General features: G+C 42.4%; 1 protein-coding gene across 4 annotated transcripts in view; it reads right to left on the bottom strand.

The window, feature by feature from the left end:
- LOC110526195 (activating molecule in BECN1-regulated autophagy protein 1) overlaps positions 1 to 20207 on the bottom strand; it is a 107343-nt gene that overhangs the window by 67148 nt on the left and 19988 nt on the right. For all 4 annotated transcript variants that reach the window (XM_036980546.1, XM_036980547.1, XM_021606948.2 and 1 more), the window contains exons 9-11: positions 12697 to 12879; positions 8629 to 8709; positions 7844 to 7947 (exon numbers count right to left, since the gene is read on the bottom strand). In XM_036980546.1, coding sequence (XP_036836441.1) covers positions 7844 to 7947; positions 8629 to 8709; positions 12697 to 12879 — 368 coding nt within the window. The remainder of the gene's footprint in view (positions 1 to 7843; positions 7948 to 8628; positions 8710 to 12696; positions 12880 to 20207) is intronic.

Below are 20207 nucleotides of genomic sequence, written 5' to 3'. Positions count from 1 at the left end.
CAGGGGTATTCAACCCGGGGGTTCACAGACCCATAGGTACGGCAGGGGGTTCAATAAAAAAAGAATACACAAACAACAACTAAAAAGCATGTATTTTAATGTTATGAATATTGTTAGCAACAACAAAATAAACATTTTGAATTACATACCTCCAGTAGAAAAGGGAATATAATTTCTAAATGATGTAAACTTTATTTCTCAACTCCTAATATTGAGCAAATTACACTCATTGGAGCCAAATACACAAACTGGAGTATCTGACATTTTGTTTTGAAAAAGCACCTTGCGAGTTCCAGTCGCGGAAAGTGCAACTGGTAAGCTTTCTTGACTGCTGCTATTTGTGAAAGTGTTTGGAGTTATGTTTCTATCTAATAGGCTATGTTAGAGTTCACACTTCCTACTCCATTCATAATATGGGGAGGTCAGAATAAAAAAAACAATGTATCAAAACTATTAATTAAAAAATATTGATTACTGGCCTTCGAATGGCGCAGTGGTCTAAGGCATCGCATCACAGTGCTAGAGGAGTTACTACAGAACCGGGTTCATTTCCGGGCTGTGATACAACCGGCCGTGGCACAGCTTAGGACGGTGCACAATTGGCCCAGCGTCGTCCGGGTTAGGGGACGGTTTGGCCGGTGGGGCCTTACTTGGCTCATCGCACCCTAGCGACTCCTTGTGGCAGGCCGGGTGCCTGCAGGCTGAGTTGAGTTGAACTTGGTTGCGAGTTGAACTGTGTTTCCACCGGCAGATTTGTGCGGCTGGCTTCCGGGTTAAGCTGGCGGGTGTTAAGGAGCGCGGTTAGGCGGGTCATGTTTCGAAGGACGCATGACTTCACCTTTGCCTCTCCCGAGCCCGTTGGGGAGTTTCAAAGATAAGATAAGATCGAAATTGGGGAGAAAAAGTGGGGCAAAATACAAACAACAAAAATGTATTATAATGTTGATTACTTCTCCTTGCTATTCACCTGATAAGAAAAGACGAGAACATTTGTTTTGCGTTAACATATGATGGGGGTCCCTTGGTCGCCAGGTTTACCAAGGCATGTGTCCCTGGGCAAGAAAAGGTTGAAGACCCCCTGCTCTAATGTCTTGCATTATTGCATCCTGATGAAACATTGAGAATAAATGATAGACTAATAACGTCCTAGATATTTTAGGGTTATTTTAGGAGGGTACAACATCTTGTGCAGGCCCTGTGCACATAGAATTCAGCTGGGTACACTTCCTGGGATATGACACACTGCACAACAGAAAATCTGTTGCCCGTCTGGCAATGGAGAAATTAGTCCAAAAGCAGGACATTTCCTAAATCCCCAATGTATTGAGCTTAATGCTGACAGCTGGAACCTTCCACTTTTCTATGGTGAGTGCACATAAGCATTCAGTGGTGACAACCGGGTAGCAGACAGCAGGCCGTCAGTATCCAGTCAGCATTTAGGCTAGTAACAGCCCGATCTGCAGTCTGATCACAGAAAAGAACATTCAGATATTCTAACATTGTTAGCATCCTGTTACATAACCCTCCCTGACCGTAGTCGGAACATCATTATCAGACCACCACTGCACAACTTCAGCAAAACCGAAGAGCATTGACAAGAGAACAATAAAAAATTTAATGGGAAACAAGACAACAGAGAGGAACCCGAATGCATTACACACTTTCTATATCCGCTGAAAGTTACCCAAACTGGAAACGTAAAAGAGAGGAGGTAAATAGCAGGAGTGGGGATGCAATCAGCCATACTGGAAATCTCTGCTCAACACCATGACAATCCACTCCACTCTTATAAGAGGGGGTTCAACAGTTACACCTATTAAAATGACAGGCATGATGTTGGCAGGCTCTCCCAAACTAAAACCACTACACTGCTCTGTCTGAGTGTCCATCAACCACAGCGTCAAACGCCTCCAAGAGAGCTCCCATAATGGAAATAAAAAAGGTAGTCGCCCTTCCATCTATAAAGCGAGACTACTGCATTACGGAGTCAGGACCCGCTAAGATATTCTAACGCAGCCACTCAAGCACTCAGTAACCCCAGCCGGGACGCTTTGATTCAAACCGCATCTTTGTTATTGTGAAGAGCAAATACATGTGAAAAATGCAAATGACAAAAACTCAATTTTATATGAACATTTAAACAGTATGGTTTACTCTTCGCTAATGCATTTCAACAGGAAAAACTTCTAATCGGAGGCTCAGTTTTCCCATTGGGCTTTGGGGGATAGCCTACGCACACATATTTTTGGAGGGCTAACAAAGTGCAGGGAATGCATATTCAACAGCTTTCCCAATACAATGTACATGGGGATGACGGTTAGACTTATCTTGGTTTGACAGAGCATGAGCCAACTGGGTGATGGTGTACTTCGAAAAGGGATGGGCAACTTAGGATGGTGGTGGTGGTGGGTGTCGGCACAAACAAATATCAACTCCTGATGAGGGGCCACAATTGCACAGCTAAAGAAAATAACTTGAGCAGAGAAACAATTGAAGCAATGATCGGGAAGAGGTGTTGGAAATGAGGAGGCGGTACACTGTACACACATCAGTTTGGGACTTGCTCGTGTACATAAGCTACATCTCAAAATATGCCCTCTGTTACTTTTGCCAGGAAGCTATCAAAGAAAAACCCGAAGTGCTCTTTAACATGTATAATGCGGTTCTCAACCCTCCCACCTGTTATCAGCATGGGAGCTGCTACTGCAAATTCCAAGGTACATGAGAATAAATTATGACTTATTCAAAGGGTTAACATTCAAAAGGAGGGAATTGTTTTCTGCTACACATCAGCAAGAAGTGTCTCCTTACAGAAGGGAAGCTCAAGAGATTTACTTTGGAGGAGAGGTGGATTTAGGACGGAGGGGCTGAAAAGAAAAAGAGCGTAGGGATAAGCTGGAAAGACAACAGTGGAGGGTTGGAGGAGAGGGAAGAGGGGTGAAGCAGACACAGGGTGGGGGGTGAAGAGAAGGCAAACCGAGTGAGAAAGAGACTGATCACAGACCCGAAGGGGAATGAGGTTATAGGGGACTGAAGCAGGGCAAAGTGACAAGAGAGTGACAAGCCCCTCTATGCACAGTATGTCAGAGAGCTGGAGCGTCACATAATAAAATACACCTGGCATATCCTCTATCCACTTGGCTGCACATGTGATTTCCCTGAAGTTCATATTTTTATGTTTGGCGGCAGTCAATAGACAAAGCCCAAGTTGGGGAAGAGGAACATTGGGCCCCTTGCTGTTCAACTTCTGGGAAAGAGCCAACAAGACCAACGGAATGTCTTAGAGCTAGCTGCCTTAATGAATTAAGACTTCCTGTCTCACTGATACAACATGCCTCCAGATACTCTCACTGCCAAATCTGAACACGCACTTCGAGACTGATCCTATAATATTGAATTATAACAGTATGGAATAAAGCACAAACCATTATATACAGTGCCTTGCGAAAGTATTCAGCCCCCTTGAACTTTACGACCTTTTGCCACATTTCAGGCTTCAAACATAAAGATATAAAACTGTATTTTTTTGTGAAGAATCAACAACAAGTGGGACACAATCATGAAGTGAAACGACATTTATTGGATATTTCAAACTTTTTTAACAAATCAAAAACTGAAAAATTGGGCGTGCAAAATTATTCAGCCCCCTTAAGTTAATACTTTGTAGCGCCACCTTTTGCTGCGATTACAGCTGTAAGTCGCTTGGGGTATGTCTCTATCAGTTTTGCACATCGAGAGACTGAAATGTTTTCCCATTCCTCCTTGCAAAACAGCTCGAGCTCAGTGAGGTTGGATGGAGAGCATTTGTGAACAGCAGTTTTCAGTTCTTTCCACAGATTCTCGATTGGATTCAGGTCTGGACTTTGACTTGGCCATTCTAACACCTGGATATGTTTATTTTTGAACCATTCCATTGTAGATTTTGCTTTATGTTTTGGATCATTGTCTTGTTGGAAGACAAATCTCCGTCCCAGTCTCAGGTCTTTTGCAGACTCCATCAGGTTTTCTTCCAGAATGGTCCTGTATTTGGCTCCATCCATCTTCCCATCAATTTTAACCATCTTCCCTGTCCCTGCTGAAGAAAAGCAGGCCCAAACCATGATGCTGCCACCACCATGTTTGACAGTGGGGATGATGTGTTCAGCTGTGTTGCTTTTATGCCAAACATAACGTTTTGCATTGTTGCCAAAAAGTTCAATTTTGGTTTCATCTGACCAGAGCACCTTCTTCCACATGTTTGGTGTGTCTCCCAGGTGGCTTGTGGCAAACTTTAAACGACACTTTTTATGGATATCTTTAAGAAATGGATTTCTTCTTGCCACTCTTCCATAAAGGCCAGATTTGTGCAATATACGACTGATTGTTGTCCTATGAACAGTCTCCCACCTCAGCTGTAGATCTCTGCAGTTCATCCAGAGTGATCATGGGCCTCTTGGCTGCATCTCTGATCAGTCTTCTCCTTGTATGAGCTGAAAGTTTAGAGGGACGGCCAGGTCTTGGTAGATTTGCAGTGGTCTGATACTCCTTCCATTTCAATATTATCGCTTGCACAGTGCTCCTTGGGATGTTTAAAGCTTGGGAAATCTTTTTGTATCCAAATCCGGCTTTAAACTTCTTCACAACAGTATCTCGGACCTGCCTGGTGTGTTCCTTGTTCTTCATGATGCTCTTAGCGCTTTTAACGGACCTCTGAGACTATCACAGTGCAGGTGCATTTATACGGAGACTTGATTACACACAGGTGGATTGTATTTATCATCATTAGTCATTTAGGTCAACATTGGATCATTCAGAGATCCTCACTGAACTTCTGGAGAGAGTTTGCTGCACTGAAAGTAAAGGGGCTGAATAATTTTGCACGCCCAATTTTTCAGTTTTTGGTTTGTTAAAAAAGTTTGAAATATCCAATAAATGTCGTTCCACTTCATGATTGTGTCCCACTTGTTGTTGATTCTTCACAAAAAAATACAGTTTTATACCTTTATGTTTGAAGCCTGAAATGTGGCAAAAGGTCGCAAAGTTCAAGGGGGCCGAATACTTTCTCAAGGCACTGTATTGCATCATACACATGCCAGTGGTTTGACCTCTGAGTAATGTGCACTACATTTAACCAATTTTGAGAATACAAGCTCTGGGCTAAATCCACTGCCCTATTGCTGATGACACTGTGCCTTTAATTTCATAAAATATAAGAGCAGCCAATAAATAGCCATCGCTAGCCAGCTACTACCCGGCTACACAACCCTGCACCTTAGAATTTGCTGCTATATATATATATATATATATATAAAAAATTAAATCACTTGTCACTTTAATAATGTTAACATACTGCTTTACTCATATGTATATGCTGTATTCTATTCGACTGTATTTTAGTGAATGCGACTCCGACATTGCTCATCCTGATATTTATACATTTCTTAATTCCATTCTTTTATGTTTAGATGTGTGTGTATAGTTGTGAATCTTTAGATACTACTGCACTGTTGGAGCTAGGAACACAAGCAATTCGCTTCACCCACAATAACATCTGCTAAATATTAGTATGTGACCAATAAAATGTGATTTAGATTATGGTCACAGGCCGTTACAAACTCAGCCACAAAACATTTAACAAGATCTCACATTTTCAAAGTTTCACAGGACTATAAGCTGTGGCCTGCGAGCAATAAATGGATGAAAATAATACATTTATCGAAAAGGGAAGAACTTTCACATAGAGAAAGACGTCAAAAAAAGAAAAGAGAAAAAAAAGAGGCATGTGTACATGCAGTGTACAGATGTGAAGTATTGTGTGTTATGCATTAAAAGCTGTAAGGCTGAGGGCCTTTACATAAGGGTGTCATCAGTTCCAGCAATATCGATGTTGCATGCATATCTGTGATGCCCCGACCAACATGTCAATGGGGAAAATCTGACACATCTGCCACCAGCCCAGTCAAAGGAGAAAACGCCAGAGGGTGACAAGAGAGGTAGAGCAGAACTAAAAGCAGCTTCTCTTATAGTATGCGTCGCAATACAATACTTGCCACTTCGAAAATATGGCGCTAATAAGATTTTCGAAAGGAAGTTGGACATAGACAGGAGATGGTAGAGACCAACGATGTATGATTTACTGGTACAATGAAAATAGTGGGGAAATGAGCCAAAATATTCAGTACAACCATTGTCTGTGTTTCTATCAGATCATTTCCATTTTGTGTGCTGACTGAACCTGTAACCCTCTCTGTCCACTCCATTACAGTCCTTCTCCACGGTCCTTCTCCACTGGGATTGGTAATTGCAGTGGGTTCACACTCAGGGTTACAGACTGAGCAGATAATATCACCCTGTCTGTTCCCTTCTCTCCTGACCTTTGGGGTGACAATGACATGTCATCGCAGGTCACCTTCTCCATTTACAGATGATCTTTCTGCTCAGACACTGATTGGCCACCAAGATGGGAAGGGACATAGTTGAGAGGCTAAACCGGGTCTAGACTGTCTCTTAAACTCTGAATGACATGTCCACTGTACCTCGTGTCTTTATGCAAAATGAAATTAAAATGCACTTTTTGGATCACAAAAATGTAAAACTGTGAACCCCTAAAAGACAAAACCCTGTCATTGAAAAAAAGATAACTGCCAGTTATATAAATGTGAACCAGCATTATTTATTTTTGGAATGATTAAAGATTTGCATTTCTCTCTCTTACATAAAAGGCACATATACAAGTATATGGTTACTACTGTCCTCTGCTGGTGAAAATTATAAATATGAATATATAAAAATACCAGTTCTCAATTTTCACTACATTTACACATCATCCAAAAACAGAAAGACTAGGCCATCTATGAACGGAGCTATGCTGAATGGCTGTGAAAGGTCATTTAAAGTCAAACACCCCATACGCCGCTGTGGCATTTCAAGAGCAACATTACAAACCATCATCAACACAGGTGTCACAGTAATCAGCGTAGGAAGCAAATGGAGGGCTGGGCGGAGAACATCTCTCCTGACTCAATAGGCATGAAACCTTGGTGTTATTTCTCCGTTTATTAATTCGACGACACACACACACACACACAAACGGAGACACTTTTCATGCAAGTTGAAAGGAAACACTAATTGTAAAACATTTTATATTCGTAGGTTTCAGCAGTGGGCAAGACACGCACAATGACAGTGATACAGTACAATGAGAAACAACACCGTAAACAACACGGAAGCCAGAGCAGCACTCTCATTTCTCGCAGTGACTATCGGTCCTTGTCGGACAATGGAAGCAAAGGGTGAGTGGGACTATTTGGCTTGGTTTGTTTGACATGAGCTGTGAAGGTGCTCTACCTTTGGATATGAGGAGTCAGAAACCATTAAGAATGCAAAAGCACGCTTGAGACGCGACTTCAGAGAACCTCACATTTTTTTACACATGAATCATGTCAGGGGAAAAAAATAGTTTGGTAAGTTTGCTCTTTGGGGCTGGTGTGGGCGTTCCAGCATGTTTGCAAGAGTGTGGGCGGCAGGGGAAAGAGGTTCTGAAGCACTCTCTTTGACGAATTCATTACCTGCAACGTCCACATCAATACCACTGGAGCATGTGGATTGTGCTCCAAAAGCGTGGGTGGAGAGCACAGGGCAGTCATTACGCAGAGGCCCTCTTCGCAAACACTTACCTGTGCTGCTGCACTAATACTCATGAGTGGCTGAACTGCTCATCCATCTGAAAATGGTACATTGTGTGGGCAACCAGGTCCTAAAGCACCCACGTGATCTGAAATATTATAGGAATTGCCAGCTCTGCTTGCAGCCTAGATACCAAAACAGAAAACGAGACAAAAACACGAGGGATAACTCTGCCTACCTGCTAGGACCCTGTTGACGGAGGAATGGGTAGCCAGGCCAGGCTGGCCCCTCTCGTGGTGGAAAATCCCAGCATATGGCAGGTACTCAGGCAGTAGGAACCTCCTTGAACAAACAGAGAAGCATCAAGTCGTATAGAATCACACAACTGAGAGTTTACTCACCCCATAACGAAGACGACATAAGAAAATTGGAGACCATCCATGTCGCGTAATAGGGGACTAAAATATTGGAATAAAAAGCATAGGCAAGTCTTTATAATAGCCTTAACGGACTCTACATTGGTGCACATTGTGCTGTATGATTATGCTAATGCTCATCACTGGCTTTGGGTAGACAAATTCTAAATCAAACGCATGAAAAAAGTTTGAGAATATGTAAAACATTTCCTATATCCAAATCTTGGGACACAGAGTCCCATTATGTCATTGGCAGCTCATACTATTGGCCAAAAAAACAAAAAAAACAGCCATTGGAATATGAAGAGCCAATAAGTGTCATGTATTCAGAGTACCAGGAGGACAACTGATGAGTTTGAATAGATTGACTATTTCTTGTTTTCCCGTATCTTTCTTTTTTTAGTTAAGTATTTACAGTATTTATTATATGCTGTGTGAAGCTGTTTTTTTATTGTAGGGATGGCTGTTTTTGTTTGTTTTCTCTGCATTGTGTGTTATTCCATCAGGGAAACCAGTGGAATCGCTTTAATGTGTTATCCCTTGGGTTGTACTCCGTGCATCTTTTTCCTAATAGAATCAATCAATTAATCATATCAGGGCCACCCACCGGGGAACAAATCTGCCAAGCGAGGGGGCAGACATACGAGCGTTGCGTGGAGCTCTGTGTCTGGCACGATCCCCGTTATCCCTGTGAAGAGAGAGAGAGAGGGAGATAACAGACAAACATATACAAGGAGTACTTCAAATTAAAAGCCTCAGCTTAACTGAGAGACCGTAGCTGGGCTCACTATATAGTGCAGGCTCACTTAAAAGTTTGATGTTAGCCTAACTTATTAGTGGCTTGAGACCCAGACAAAGGGGAGAAAGTTGCAGTACTGCTTGTGATTATCCAGCAGCCTCAAAAACCAAGCAGCCAAACAGAAACTTCAGAGAATATTTACAAAAGTTTGAAATACTGCAATGCATAAAGGTGGTCATTTATGGTAAAGATGGTTATTTATGGCTCCAATGTTTCTCTATTTACTGCTCGTAAGTAGGCCCCTTTTTACAACATCGTAACACTCTAGTCCGGACACATTCAAGAAGGAGGAAAAACAAAGCCTGAGGAGACACTGTATAGAATCAGGACGGTATGTAATCTAGCGGTGAAGAGCGTTGGGCCAGTAACCGAAAGGTAGCTTGTTCGGATCCCTGTGCAGACTAGGTGAAAAATCTGTCGATGTGCCCTTGAACAAGGCACTTAACCCTAATTGCTCCTGTTAGTCGCTCTGGGTAAGAGCATCTGCTAAAAATGTAAATATCTAAACTTGCAAAGGAAGACTGTGGTTCCTGTAATTTATTCACTGACCCCAGGAGGAACTAAATATGCATCATATTTCCATCAGAGAGTTATCAGCTGAGAGGACACGGCCTATTTCTGATCCACTGGACGTTTCATATTCAGAATTTGCTTTACACTTCCTGAAAACTGTGACAATGTGAAGGATGTGAGAGAGAGGAAATCGGACGAACGTGGAGCCTCTGAAAGTATTCTAAATCGGAAAGCAGGCGGAAAGAGAGATGCTTTCATAAATATACATTTCAATAACTGATATGAAATATGCCAACACTCTTATACCCTCCGCAATTAATTTCTAAGTCGGGCAGTCAGGTTGGCGTAATAATTCATAAACCAAATCGGTGAGGTCATATTCTGGCTTTGAAGATGCCCCATCTCAAATCAGTCATCCAGAACTGCATTTTAATACCGGCAAAATGTTGTTTGCTTCGACTGCAATGATACTCTGTGGCCGACTGGCCGTATAACTTCATCCCATGTATGAAGCTCAAGTCGAAAGTAAAACTATTTTGCTAGCCATGTTATAAATGTCCAGCAAATAAGGAACCAGTTTATTTATTTGTCTAGGAAGACTTCAAACTTGCAAACAGACTAAAAAACTAAATGGGGACAAGACGCACCCATAAGTAAGTTGAAGAAATGTCCAGCCTCATTCTTCGCAAGTGTAGAAAACTAACTCATTTAGATTAAGGCACAATTCATTTGGGAAAGGAGATGAGAAGGAGAGCTAATATGTGGTCAAGTGTCAGCTGCTTTCTGTGGAAAGTGGCAACAGCATCATCTGTGGTGTCATTATTAAACTGATGTTCTCTCTCTCTCTCTCTCTCTCTCTCTCTCTCTCTCTCTCTCTCTCTCTCTCTCTCTCTCTCTCTCTCTCTCTCTCTCTCTCTCTCTCTCTCTCTCTCTCTCTCTCTCTCTCTCTCTCTCTCTCTCTCTCTCTCTCTCTCTCTCTCTCTCTCTCTCTCTCTCTCTCTCTCTCTCTCTCTCTCTCTCTCTCTCTCTCTCTCTCTCTCTCTCTCTCTCTCTCTCTCTCTCTCTCTCTCTCTCTCTCTCTCTCTCTCTCTCTCTCTCTCTCTCTCTCTCTCTCTCTCTCTCTCTCTCTCTCTCTCTCTCTCTCTCTGATTAGCATGTTACAAAACAAGGTGAGCGTTTGGAAGAGAATTAGGCCACAGCTCTAAAATTATTTCTTCAGTACACCCCTTTAAAATACCAAATACTGTCACTCTGCAGTTCAAGGGGAGCATAATCCCGATTCATCTATAGTCGGAGTCTGCTGCTGTATATGTTTTCACAGGACTGTAATCTAGGTTTACTTTCACTGTTTGCTGGTTCCATTACAATGAGTGAATTCTTACATCATTCCAAAAGCGCCAAAGGGTTTTGCTGGCTATAAGGGCATGTCTTTTCACTGTGCAACTGGCACATCATGACCAGTTTAAAGAAAAAGTGAAAATCTGTTCTCAGTTATTCTGCACGTTAAAATATATGATTTTGTGAAAATCAAACAAAAACACCTATCAAGTGTGTATTGTGTTAAGAATGAATTGGTCTTTTTTTTATTTTTATTATTTCATCACGCGTAGCATCCTGCTCCAGAATAACACAGCTCAGACAAAGTGTTGGTCCCACTAACCTTTTCAGTTGGTGGCACCAGCCCAATGATTTGGTCGCACCAACACTTTGTGTAATGCAATAGAAAATAATCATAAATCTTAAATCTAAGTCATTTGCGGTGCTTTATTGAGGAAAATAGACTGTTGAGATGGTGTGATTAAAGAACTACGTTTTTTTCAAACATGTCCAAGCAGGAAGGCATGATTCAAGTAATTATGTGCAAACCAGTTCGTTATTCAAATTTGAGCTGACAATTAGGCTATTGTTGCTATATTTTAGTTTCACAATAGGGCTCCAGACTTCCCCAAATGTTTTGAGATCCATTTGCCTACATGATTGTGTGTACTAGCTAATAGGCTAATTCACTTAGGGCTAATTCACCACCTGAGGAAGTGGAAATCAAAACGCATTAGCTAGATCGCTAACTGTAAATATTGCTCATAGTTAGCTGTGCAATTGATCAACCTAACTGTAAATTGAATGCCCTAAAAACTTTCCAGTGGTACTAGCACAGAACGCAAAACGGCCAACGTGCACAAGGCTCCACATCTCAAAGACATACAGTACCACAAAATGTGTTTTTTAAAACGGTGCCAATCACTCATTATTGAAAGTTGAGAAACGTCATACCCCCAGAAATCTGAGACCTCCCTCTCTTCAACTAACAACAGCGTTGTGTCTGTGATGCATAGAGCCATCCCCCATACTGTTAATTACACTCACTATGGCAGCAAAGTTCTGATCCACGCCAATCATCTAAAACAATTAGTAAGCAGAAGCGTAAATCTGGAATTGGAGATAAGGGCAAGTCGTCTTGTTAGAATTCCCTAAATCCCACCAGGTTCAATAATGAACGAGAGGGTGGCAGCACATGTCTAATCTTGTCGGAAGAAAATAGACACCGTCTCGCACTGATGTGGAGCTGACGCCACACAATGCAATGACCCAGTTATAACTAGCAAAATGGTGATTGGACCGTTTACATGCTCGAGGAAAATGTCCTTGCTGGTTTGACGTAACTGAATCCAACCCAAAGGACAATAAAAGGCATTCTAAAATAGTTGATAGAGCAACGAATAACTTAGTCGTTCATTTTGACAAACAGTTCTTATCATTATAAAATAGTTTGTCGTCAAATGCTGGAGAGGAAATAGCGCCAGGGGAATTCCTTTGACCTCATTTGGCCAAAGATGCTACAGCGCAAAATCTGCAGAGGCCTGAGAAGACTGATGACCTCAAGCAACACCATCCCCCTGCACCTGCATTCATAGTCAGGCCAGAGGCATTTAACATTTACATATTGAAGGGGGAAAGAAAAAAAAAACGAATCAATTTGAAAAATACATCACAAATTCAACCTTCGAGTGTCACACATTAGGCATTCGATACGCAAGTTATTGTGGTAGGAGTGTTTTTCAGCTGTTTGCTTTGTCAGTCATTATGCACTCCAGATCATACCGAGGGTGTGTGGAGGCATAATGCAGGGAATTAATTTCTCTCAACCATTGGCAATGGTGGCACTAACTTCACAGCCAAATCCACTGACAGAGAAATCACAGCATTCTGCTATGTTATGGTTTCATGCAAATTGTTCCATGAATAAATCCCAAAGCTCTCAACAACTGTAGGATGTTTTATCATAATGTGTCCTGTAAATGTCTTCATAAACAATAGTCACGGGATACAAAAGGCATTGGATGTTGTAGGTAGATGACGACTCACTCAAACTCCTCAAAGTCCACCTCGTTGTTCTCAACGGAGGGGGAGGGGTTGCTTCCTGGGCTATCCGAGGTGGATGAGAGAGGCCGCAGTCGGCTCTGGTAGCGCAGTGATCGTTGGCGAATGCTGTCACGCCGAGATAAGTACTGAATCATCCGCTGGGCATAATATGCCGCAGGGGACAACCTGTGAACACAGCAAGGACACACAACTAAAATCAATGGTGATCAGATAACTCAGGAGCAATAGACCACAATGGAAATAAGTCTGACTTTGTGCTATCCCAGTCACATTCTTTTTGTATGTATTGTGTAGATATGTATTTTTTTGAACTGACAAATAAAAACAAGCAAAGCAGGCAGAAAGCAGTGCTAATACCAGAAAAACCTCAACAAACCCAAGACCATGTATAGTTAGAGCCCACATATGGTAAAAATGGAGCAGGCTTCTTTAAAAAAAAAAAAACGAAGTAAACGTCCCCGTCTTCCATGCTTCAACTCTGATGGCCATAATTACAGTGTGGTTCAATAAACCGCCTCTAACGTTATTTTAGGAATTTAGCAGTACGTCCAACCAGCCTCACAACCAACAGTGGTGTAAAGTACTTAAGCATTTTTACTTAAGTAGTATCTGTACTTCACTATTTACATTTTTGAATACTTTTACTTCACTACATTCCTAATTTTCTTTAAGAACTTTTTATTCCATATATTTTCCCTGTACTTGTACACATTTTGAATGTTAAGAGGACAGGAAAATGGTCTAATTCACACACTTCTCAAGAGAACCACCCTTGTCATCCCTACTGCCTCTGATCTGGCGGACTCAATAAGCACATGCTTCGTCTGTAAATTATATGTTAGTGTTGGACCATGACCCTAACTAACTGTACATTTTTTTTAAAGAAAATTATTTGCTGGTTTACTTATTAAGATTTTTTTATTATTAACAATATTACTTTTGATACTTAAGTATATTTAAAAGCAAAAACTTTGACTTTTACTCAAGTAGTATTTTACTGGGTGACTTTAATTCAAGTCATTTTATATTAAGGCATTTTTACTTTTACTCAAGTATGACAAATGGGAAATTTTCCACCACTGGTAACCATGCCAGCCCAGGACATCCACATCAGGCTTCTTCACCTGTGGGATCGTTACCCGGACAGCTGATGAAAGTGTGGGTTTGCACAACCGAAGAATGTCTGCACAAACTCTTAGAAACAATCTCAGGGAAGCTCATCTGCGTGCTCGTCGTCCTCACCAGGGTCTTGACCTGACTGCAGTTTGGCGTCATAACCGACTTCAGTGGGCAAATGTTCACCTTTGATGGCCAGTGGCACGCTGGTGTGTGCTCTTCACGGGTGAATCCTGGTTTCAACTGTACCAGGCAGATGGCAGGCAGAGTGTATGGTGTTGTGCGGATGAGCGGTTTACCGATGTCAACGCTGGGAACAGAGTGCCCCATAGTGGCGGTGGGGTTACGGTATGGCCAAGCACAATCTACAGACAACAAACATCCTTGCATTTTAAATAGATGGCAATTTCAATGCACAAAGATACCATGATGAGATCCTGAGGCCCAGTGGCTTAAATGGTGCATCTGGAGACAAAACCTCTCTCATCGTCACTCAATGCCTAGGCTTACCTCCACTGTACTCACATCCTACCATACCCGTGTCTGTACATTATGCCATAAATTTATTCTTACGCATCCAGAAACCTGCTCCTTTTACACTATGTTCCAAACACAATAGACGACCAGTTATTTTAGGTCTTCCTCTGGTGATGTAGAAGTTAACCCACGCCCTGCAGCCCCCAGCATCACTCCCATTCCCAAGGCACTCTCATTTGATGACTTCTGTAACCATAAAAGCCTTGGTTTCATGCATGTTATCATTAGAAGCCTCCTCCCTAAGTTTGTTTTAGTCACTGCTTTATCACTCTCAGCCAACCCGGATGTTCTAGCCGTATCTGAATCCTGGCTTAGGAAGGCCACCAAAAATCCAGAATTTTCCATCCCCAACTATAACATTTTCCAACAAGATAGAACTGCCAAAAGGGGAGGAGTTGCAATCTACTGCAGAGATGGCCTGCAGTGTTCTGTCATACTATCCAGGTCTGTGCCCAAACAATTCGAGCTTCTACTTTCAAAAATCCACCTTTCCAGAAATAGTGAGGCAAAAAAGTATTTAGTCAGCCACCAATTGTGCAAGTTCTCCCACTTAAAAAGATGAGAGAGGCCTGTAATTTTCATCATAGGTACACTTCAACTATGACAGACAAAATTAGAAAATAAATTCCAGAAAATCACATTGTAGGATTTTTAATGAATTTATTTGCAAATTATGGTGGAAAATAAGTATTTGGTCAATAACAAAAGTTTTTCTCAATACTTTGTTATATACCCTTTGTTGGCAATGACAGAGGTCGAACGTTTTCTGTAAGTCTTCACAAGGTTTTCACACACTGTTGCTGGTATTTTGGCCCATTCCTCCATGCAGATCTCCTCTAGAGCAGTGATGTTTAGGGGCTGTTGCTGGGCAACACAGACTTTCAACTCCCTTCAAAACATTTCTATGGGGTTGAGATCTGGAGACTGGCTAGGCCACTCCAGGACCTTGAAATGCTTCTTACGAAGCCACTCCTTCGTTGCCCAGCAACAGCAGTGTGTTTGGGGTCATTGTCATGCTGAAAGACCCAGCCACGTTTCATTTTCAATGCCCTTGCTGATGGAAGGAGGTTTTCACTCAAAATCTCACGATACATGGCCCCATTCATTCTTTCCTTTACACGGATCAGTCGTCCTGGTCCCTTTGCAGAAAAACAGCCCCAAAGCATGATGTTTCCACCCCCACGCTTCACAGTAGGTATGGTGTTCTTTGGATGCAACTCAGCATTCTATGTCCTCCAAACACGACGAGTTGAGTTTTTACCAAAGAGTTCTATTTTGGTTTCATCTGACCATATGACATTCTCCCAATCTTCTTCTGGATCATCCAAATGCTCTCAAGCAAACTTCAGACAGGCCTGGACATGTACTGGCTTAAGCAGGGGGACATGTCTGGCACTGCAGGATTTGAATCGCTGGCGGCGTAGTGTGTTACTGATGGTAGGCTTTGTTACGTTGGTTCCAGCTCACTGCAGGTCATTCACTAGGTCTCCCCGTGTGGTTCTGGGATTTTCGCTCATCGTTCTCGTGATCATTTTGACCCCACGGGGTGAGATCTTGCATGGAGCCCCAGATCGAGGGAGATTGGTCTTGTATGTCTTCCATTTCCTAATAATTGCTCCCACAGTTGATTTCTTCAAACCAAGCTGCTTAACTATTGCAGATTCAGTCTTCCCAGCCTGGTTTAGGTCTACAATTTTGTTTCTGGTGTCCTTTGACAGCTCTTTGGTCTTGGCCATAGTGGAGTTTGGAATGTGACTGTTTGAGGTTGTGGATTTTTTTTTCTAATTTTGTCTGTCATAGTTGAAGTGTACCTATGATGAAAATGACAGGCCTCTCATCTTTTTAAGTGGGAGAACTTGCACAATTGGTGGCTAACTAAATACTTTTTTGCCCCACTGTAAGTCTCTCACCGTTGCCTCTTGTTATAGACCCCCCTCAGCCCTGGACACAATATGTGAATGAATTACCCCCCATCTATCTCCAGAGTTCGTACTGTTAGGTGACCTAAACTGGGACATGCTTAACACCCCGGCCGTCCTACAATCTAAACTAGATGCCCTCAATCTCACACAAATGATCAAGGAACCTACCAGGTACAACCCTAAATCTGTAACTATGGGCACCCTCTTAGATATCATCCTGACCAACTTGCCCTCTAAATACACCTCTGCTGTCTTCAACCAGGATCTCAGCGATCACTGCCTCATTGCCTGCGTCCGTAATGTGTCCGCGGTCAAACGACCACCGAGCAAGCCTTTCTAATTGACCTGGCCTGGGTATGCTGGAAGGTTGTTGACCTCATCCCATCAGTAGAGAATGCCTGGTTGCTCTTCAGAAGTGCTTTCTTCTCCATCTTAAATAAGCACGCCCCATTGCAAAAAATGTAAAACTAAGAACAGATATAGCCCTTGGTTCACCCCAGACTTGAACAGCACAAAAGCATCTCATCTCAGTTTGCATTAGCATCGCATAGCCTCCACGATATGCAACTTTTCAGGGAAGTCAGGAACCAATAAACTCAGTCAGTTAGGAAAGCAAAGGCTAGCTTTTTCAAACAGAAATTTGTTTCCTGTAGCACTAATTCCAAAAAGTTTGGGACACTAAAGCGGAGAATAAGAGCACCTCCTCCCAACTGCCCACTGCACTGAGTATAGGAAACACTCTCACCACCGATAAATCTACGATAATCAATCATTTCAATAAGCATTTTTCCACAGCTGGCCATGCTTTCCACCTGGCTACCCCTGCCCTGGACAACAGCTCTGCACCCCCAGCAGCAACTTGCCCAATTCACCCCCACCCCCCCTTCCCCCATATCCAGACAGCTGATGTTCTGAAAGAACTGCTAAATCTGGATCCCTACAAATCAACTGGGATAGACAATCTGGACCCTCTCTTTCCAAAATTATCCGCTGAAATGGTTGCAACTCCTATTACTAGCCTATTCAACCTCTTTTTTTTATCGTCTGAGATCCCCAAAGATTGGAAAGCTGCCGCGGTCATCCCCCTCTTCAAAGAGGGAGACACTCTAGACCCAAACTGTTATAGACCTATATCCATCCTGACCTGCCTTTCTAAAATCTTCGAAAGCCAAGTTAATAAACAGATCACCGACCATTTTGAATCCCACCGTACCTTCTCCACTATGCAATCTGGTTTCCGAGCTGGTCATGGGTGCACCTCAGCCACGCTCAAGGTCCTAAACGATATCATAACCACCATCGATAAAAGACAGTACTGTGCAGCCGTCTCATCAACCTGATCAAGGCTTTCAACTCAATCATAGCAATCTTATCGGCAGACTCAATAGTCTTGGCTTCTCAAATGACTGCCTCGCCTGGTTCACCAGATACTTCTCAGAGTTCAGTGTGTCAGATCGATGGGCCTGTTCTCCGCACCTCTGACAGTCTCTACAGGGGTGCCACAGGGTTCAATTCTCGGGTCGACTCGTTTCTCTGTAAATATATATCTCAATAATGTCGCTCTTGCTGCTGGTGATTCTCTGATCCACCTCTACGCAGACGACACCATTCTGTATACATCTGGCCCTTCTTTGGACACTGTGCTAACAAACCTCCAAACGAGCGTCAAAGCCATGCAACACCCCTTCTGTGGCCTCTAAATTGCTTTTAAATGCTAGTAAAACTAAGTGCATGCTCTTCAACCGATTGCTGCCTGCACCCGCCCACCCGACTAGCATCACTACTCTGGACGGTTCAGACTTAGAATATGTGGACAACTACAAATACCTAGGTGTCTGGTTAGACTGTAAACTCTCCTTCCAGACTCACATTAAGCATCTCCAATCCAAAACTAAATCTAGAATCGGCTTCCTATTTCGCAACAAAGCCTCCTTCACTCATGCTGCCAAACATACCCTCGTAAAACTGACTATCCTACCGATCCTTGACTTTGGTGATGTCATTTACAAAATAGACTCCAACCCTCTACTCAGAAAACTGGATGTAGTCTATCACAGTGCCATCCGTTTTATCACCAAAGCTCCATATACCTCATTTGGCCGCCTTTCCTTCCAGTTCTCTGCTGCCTGTGACTGGAACGAATTGCAAAAATCGCTGAAATTGGAGACTTTTATTTCCCTCATCAACTTTAAACATCTGCTATCTGAGCAGCTAACCGATCGCTGCAGCTGTACATAGACCATCAGTAAATAGCCCACCCAATTTACCTACCTCATCCCCATACTGTTTTTATTTATTTACTTTTCTGCTCTTTTGCACACCAGTATCTCTACTTGCACATGTTCATCTGATCATTTATCACTCCAGTGTTAATCTGCTAAATTGTAATTATTTGCCTACCTCCTCACACCTTTTGCACACAATGTATATAGACTCTCTTTTTTTTCTACTGTGTTATTGACTTGTTTATAGTTTACTCCATGTGGAACTCTGTTGTTGTCTGTTCACACTGCTATGCTTTATCTTGGCCAGGTCGCAGTTGTAAATGAGAACTTGTTCTCAACTAGCCTACCTGGTTAAATAAAGGTGAAATAAAAAATTAAATAAATATACTACCCACCACTGCGACCTGTATGCGCTTGTTGGCTGGCCATCGCTACATATCCGTCGCCAAACCCACTGGCTCAAGGTCATCTATAAGTCTTTGCTAGATAAAGCCCCACCTTATCTCAGCTTACTGGTCACAATAGCAACACCCACCCGTAGCACACGTTCCAGCAGGTATATCGCACTGGTCTTCCCCAAAGCCAACACCTACTCTACTTTGGCCGCCTTTCCTTCCAGTTCACTGCTGCCAATGACTGGAACAAATTGCAAAAATCTCTGAAGCTGGAGACTCATAGCTCCCTCACTAACTTTAAGTATCAGCTGTCAGAGCAGCTTACCGATCACTGTACCTGTATACAGCCAATCTGTAAATAGCACTCCCGACTACCTCATCCCCATATTATTACTTACCCTCTTGCACCCCAGTAGCTCTACTTGCACATCTATTACTCCAGTATTAATGCTAAAATGTAATTATTTTCACCTCTAGGGCCTATTTCTTGCCTACCTCCTTACATTTGCACACATTGTACATTGATTTTTCTGTTTCTTTTGTGTTCTTGACTGTACATTTGTTTATGTGTAACTCGGTGTTGTTGTTTTTGTCGCACTGCTTTGCTTTATCTTGGCCAGGTCACAGTTGTAAATGAGAACTTGTTCTCAACTGGCCGCCATCACCTCATGTTTCAACATGATAATGCACGATCCCATGTCACAAGGATCTCTGCAAAATTCCTGGAAGCTGAAAATGTCCCAGTTCTTCCATGGCCTGTTAGGGGTGCTCTGCACTGACGCGTGCAACAGCGTGTTCCAGTTCCCGACAATATCCAGCAACTTCGCACAGCCATTGAAGAGGAGTGGGACAACATTCCACAATCAACAACTTAATGCGAAGGAGATGTCGCGCTGCGTGAAGTTACACCAGATACTGAATGGTTTTCTGATCAACTCCCCCTTTTTTTCTTTTAAAATGTATCTGTGACCAACAGATGCATATATATCACAGTCATGTGTAATCCATAGATTAGGGCCTAATGAATTTACTTCAATTGACTGATTGAAAGACTCAGTAAAAATGTAGTAGACATTTTTGTAAAGTGTAAATGCTAACCTATCAATTGTCTTCATCGGGCTTCGCTAAGCTGGGAACATTGTGTAGAAATTGTTTGGGAATCTGAAAAGCTTGTATGGTACAGCCTAGTCAGAGTACCCAAATCAAGGAAAATTGATGCTGTTAAATAAATAATAGCCTAAACTGGAAAGTTATGGGCTAGGGCCACAGACTACAGTATTTAGATTTAATCCAAAATG

The sequence above is a fragment of the Oncorhynchus mykiss genome, chromosome 6 (assembly GCF_013265735.2).
Source record: "Oncorhynchus mykiss isolate Arlee chromosome 6, USDA_OmykA_1.1, whole genome shotgun sequence".
Taxonomy (NCBI): Eukaryota; Metazoa; Chordata; class Actinopteri; order Salmoniformes; family Salmonidae; genus Oncorhynchus; species Oncorhynchus mykiss.
This window is presented reverse-complemented; position numbering and strand designations above follow the sequence as displayed.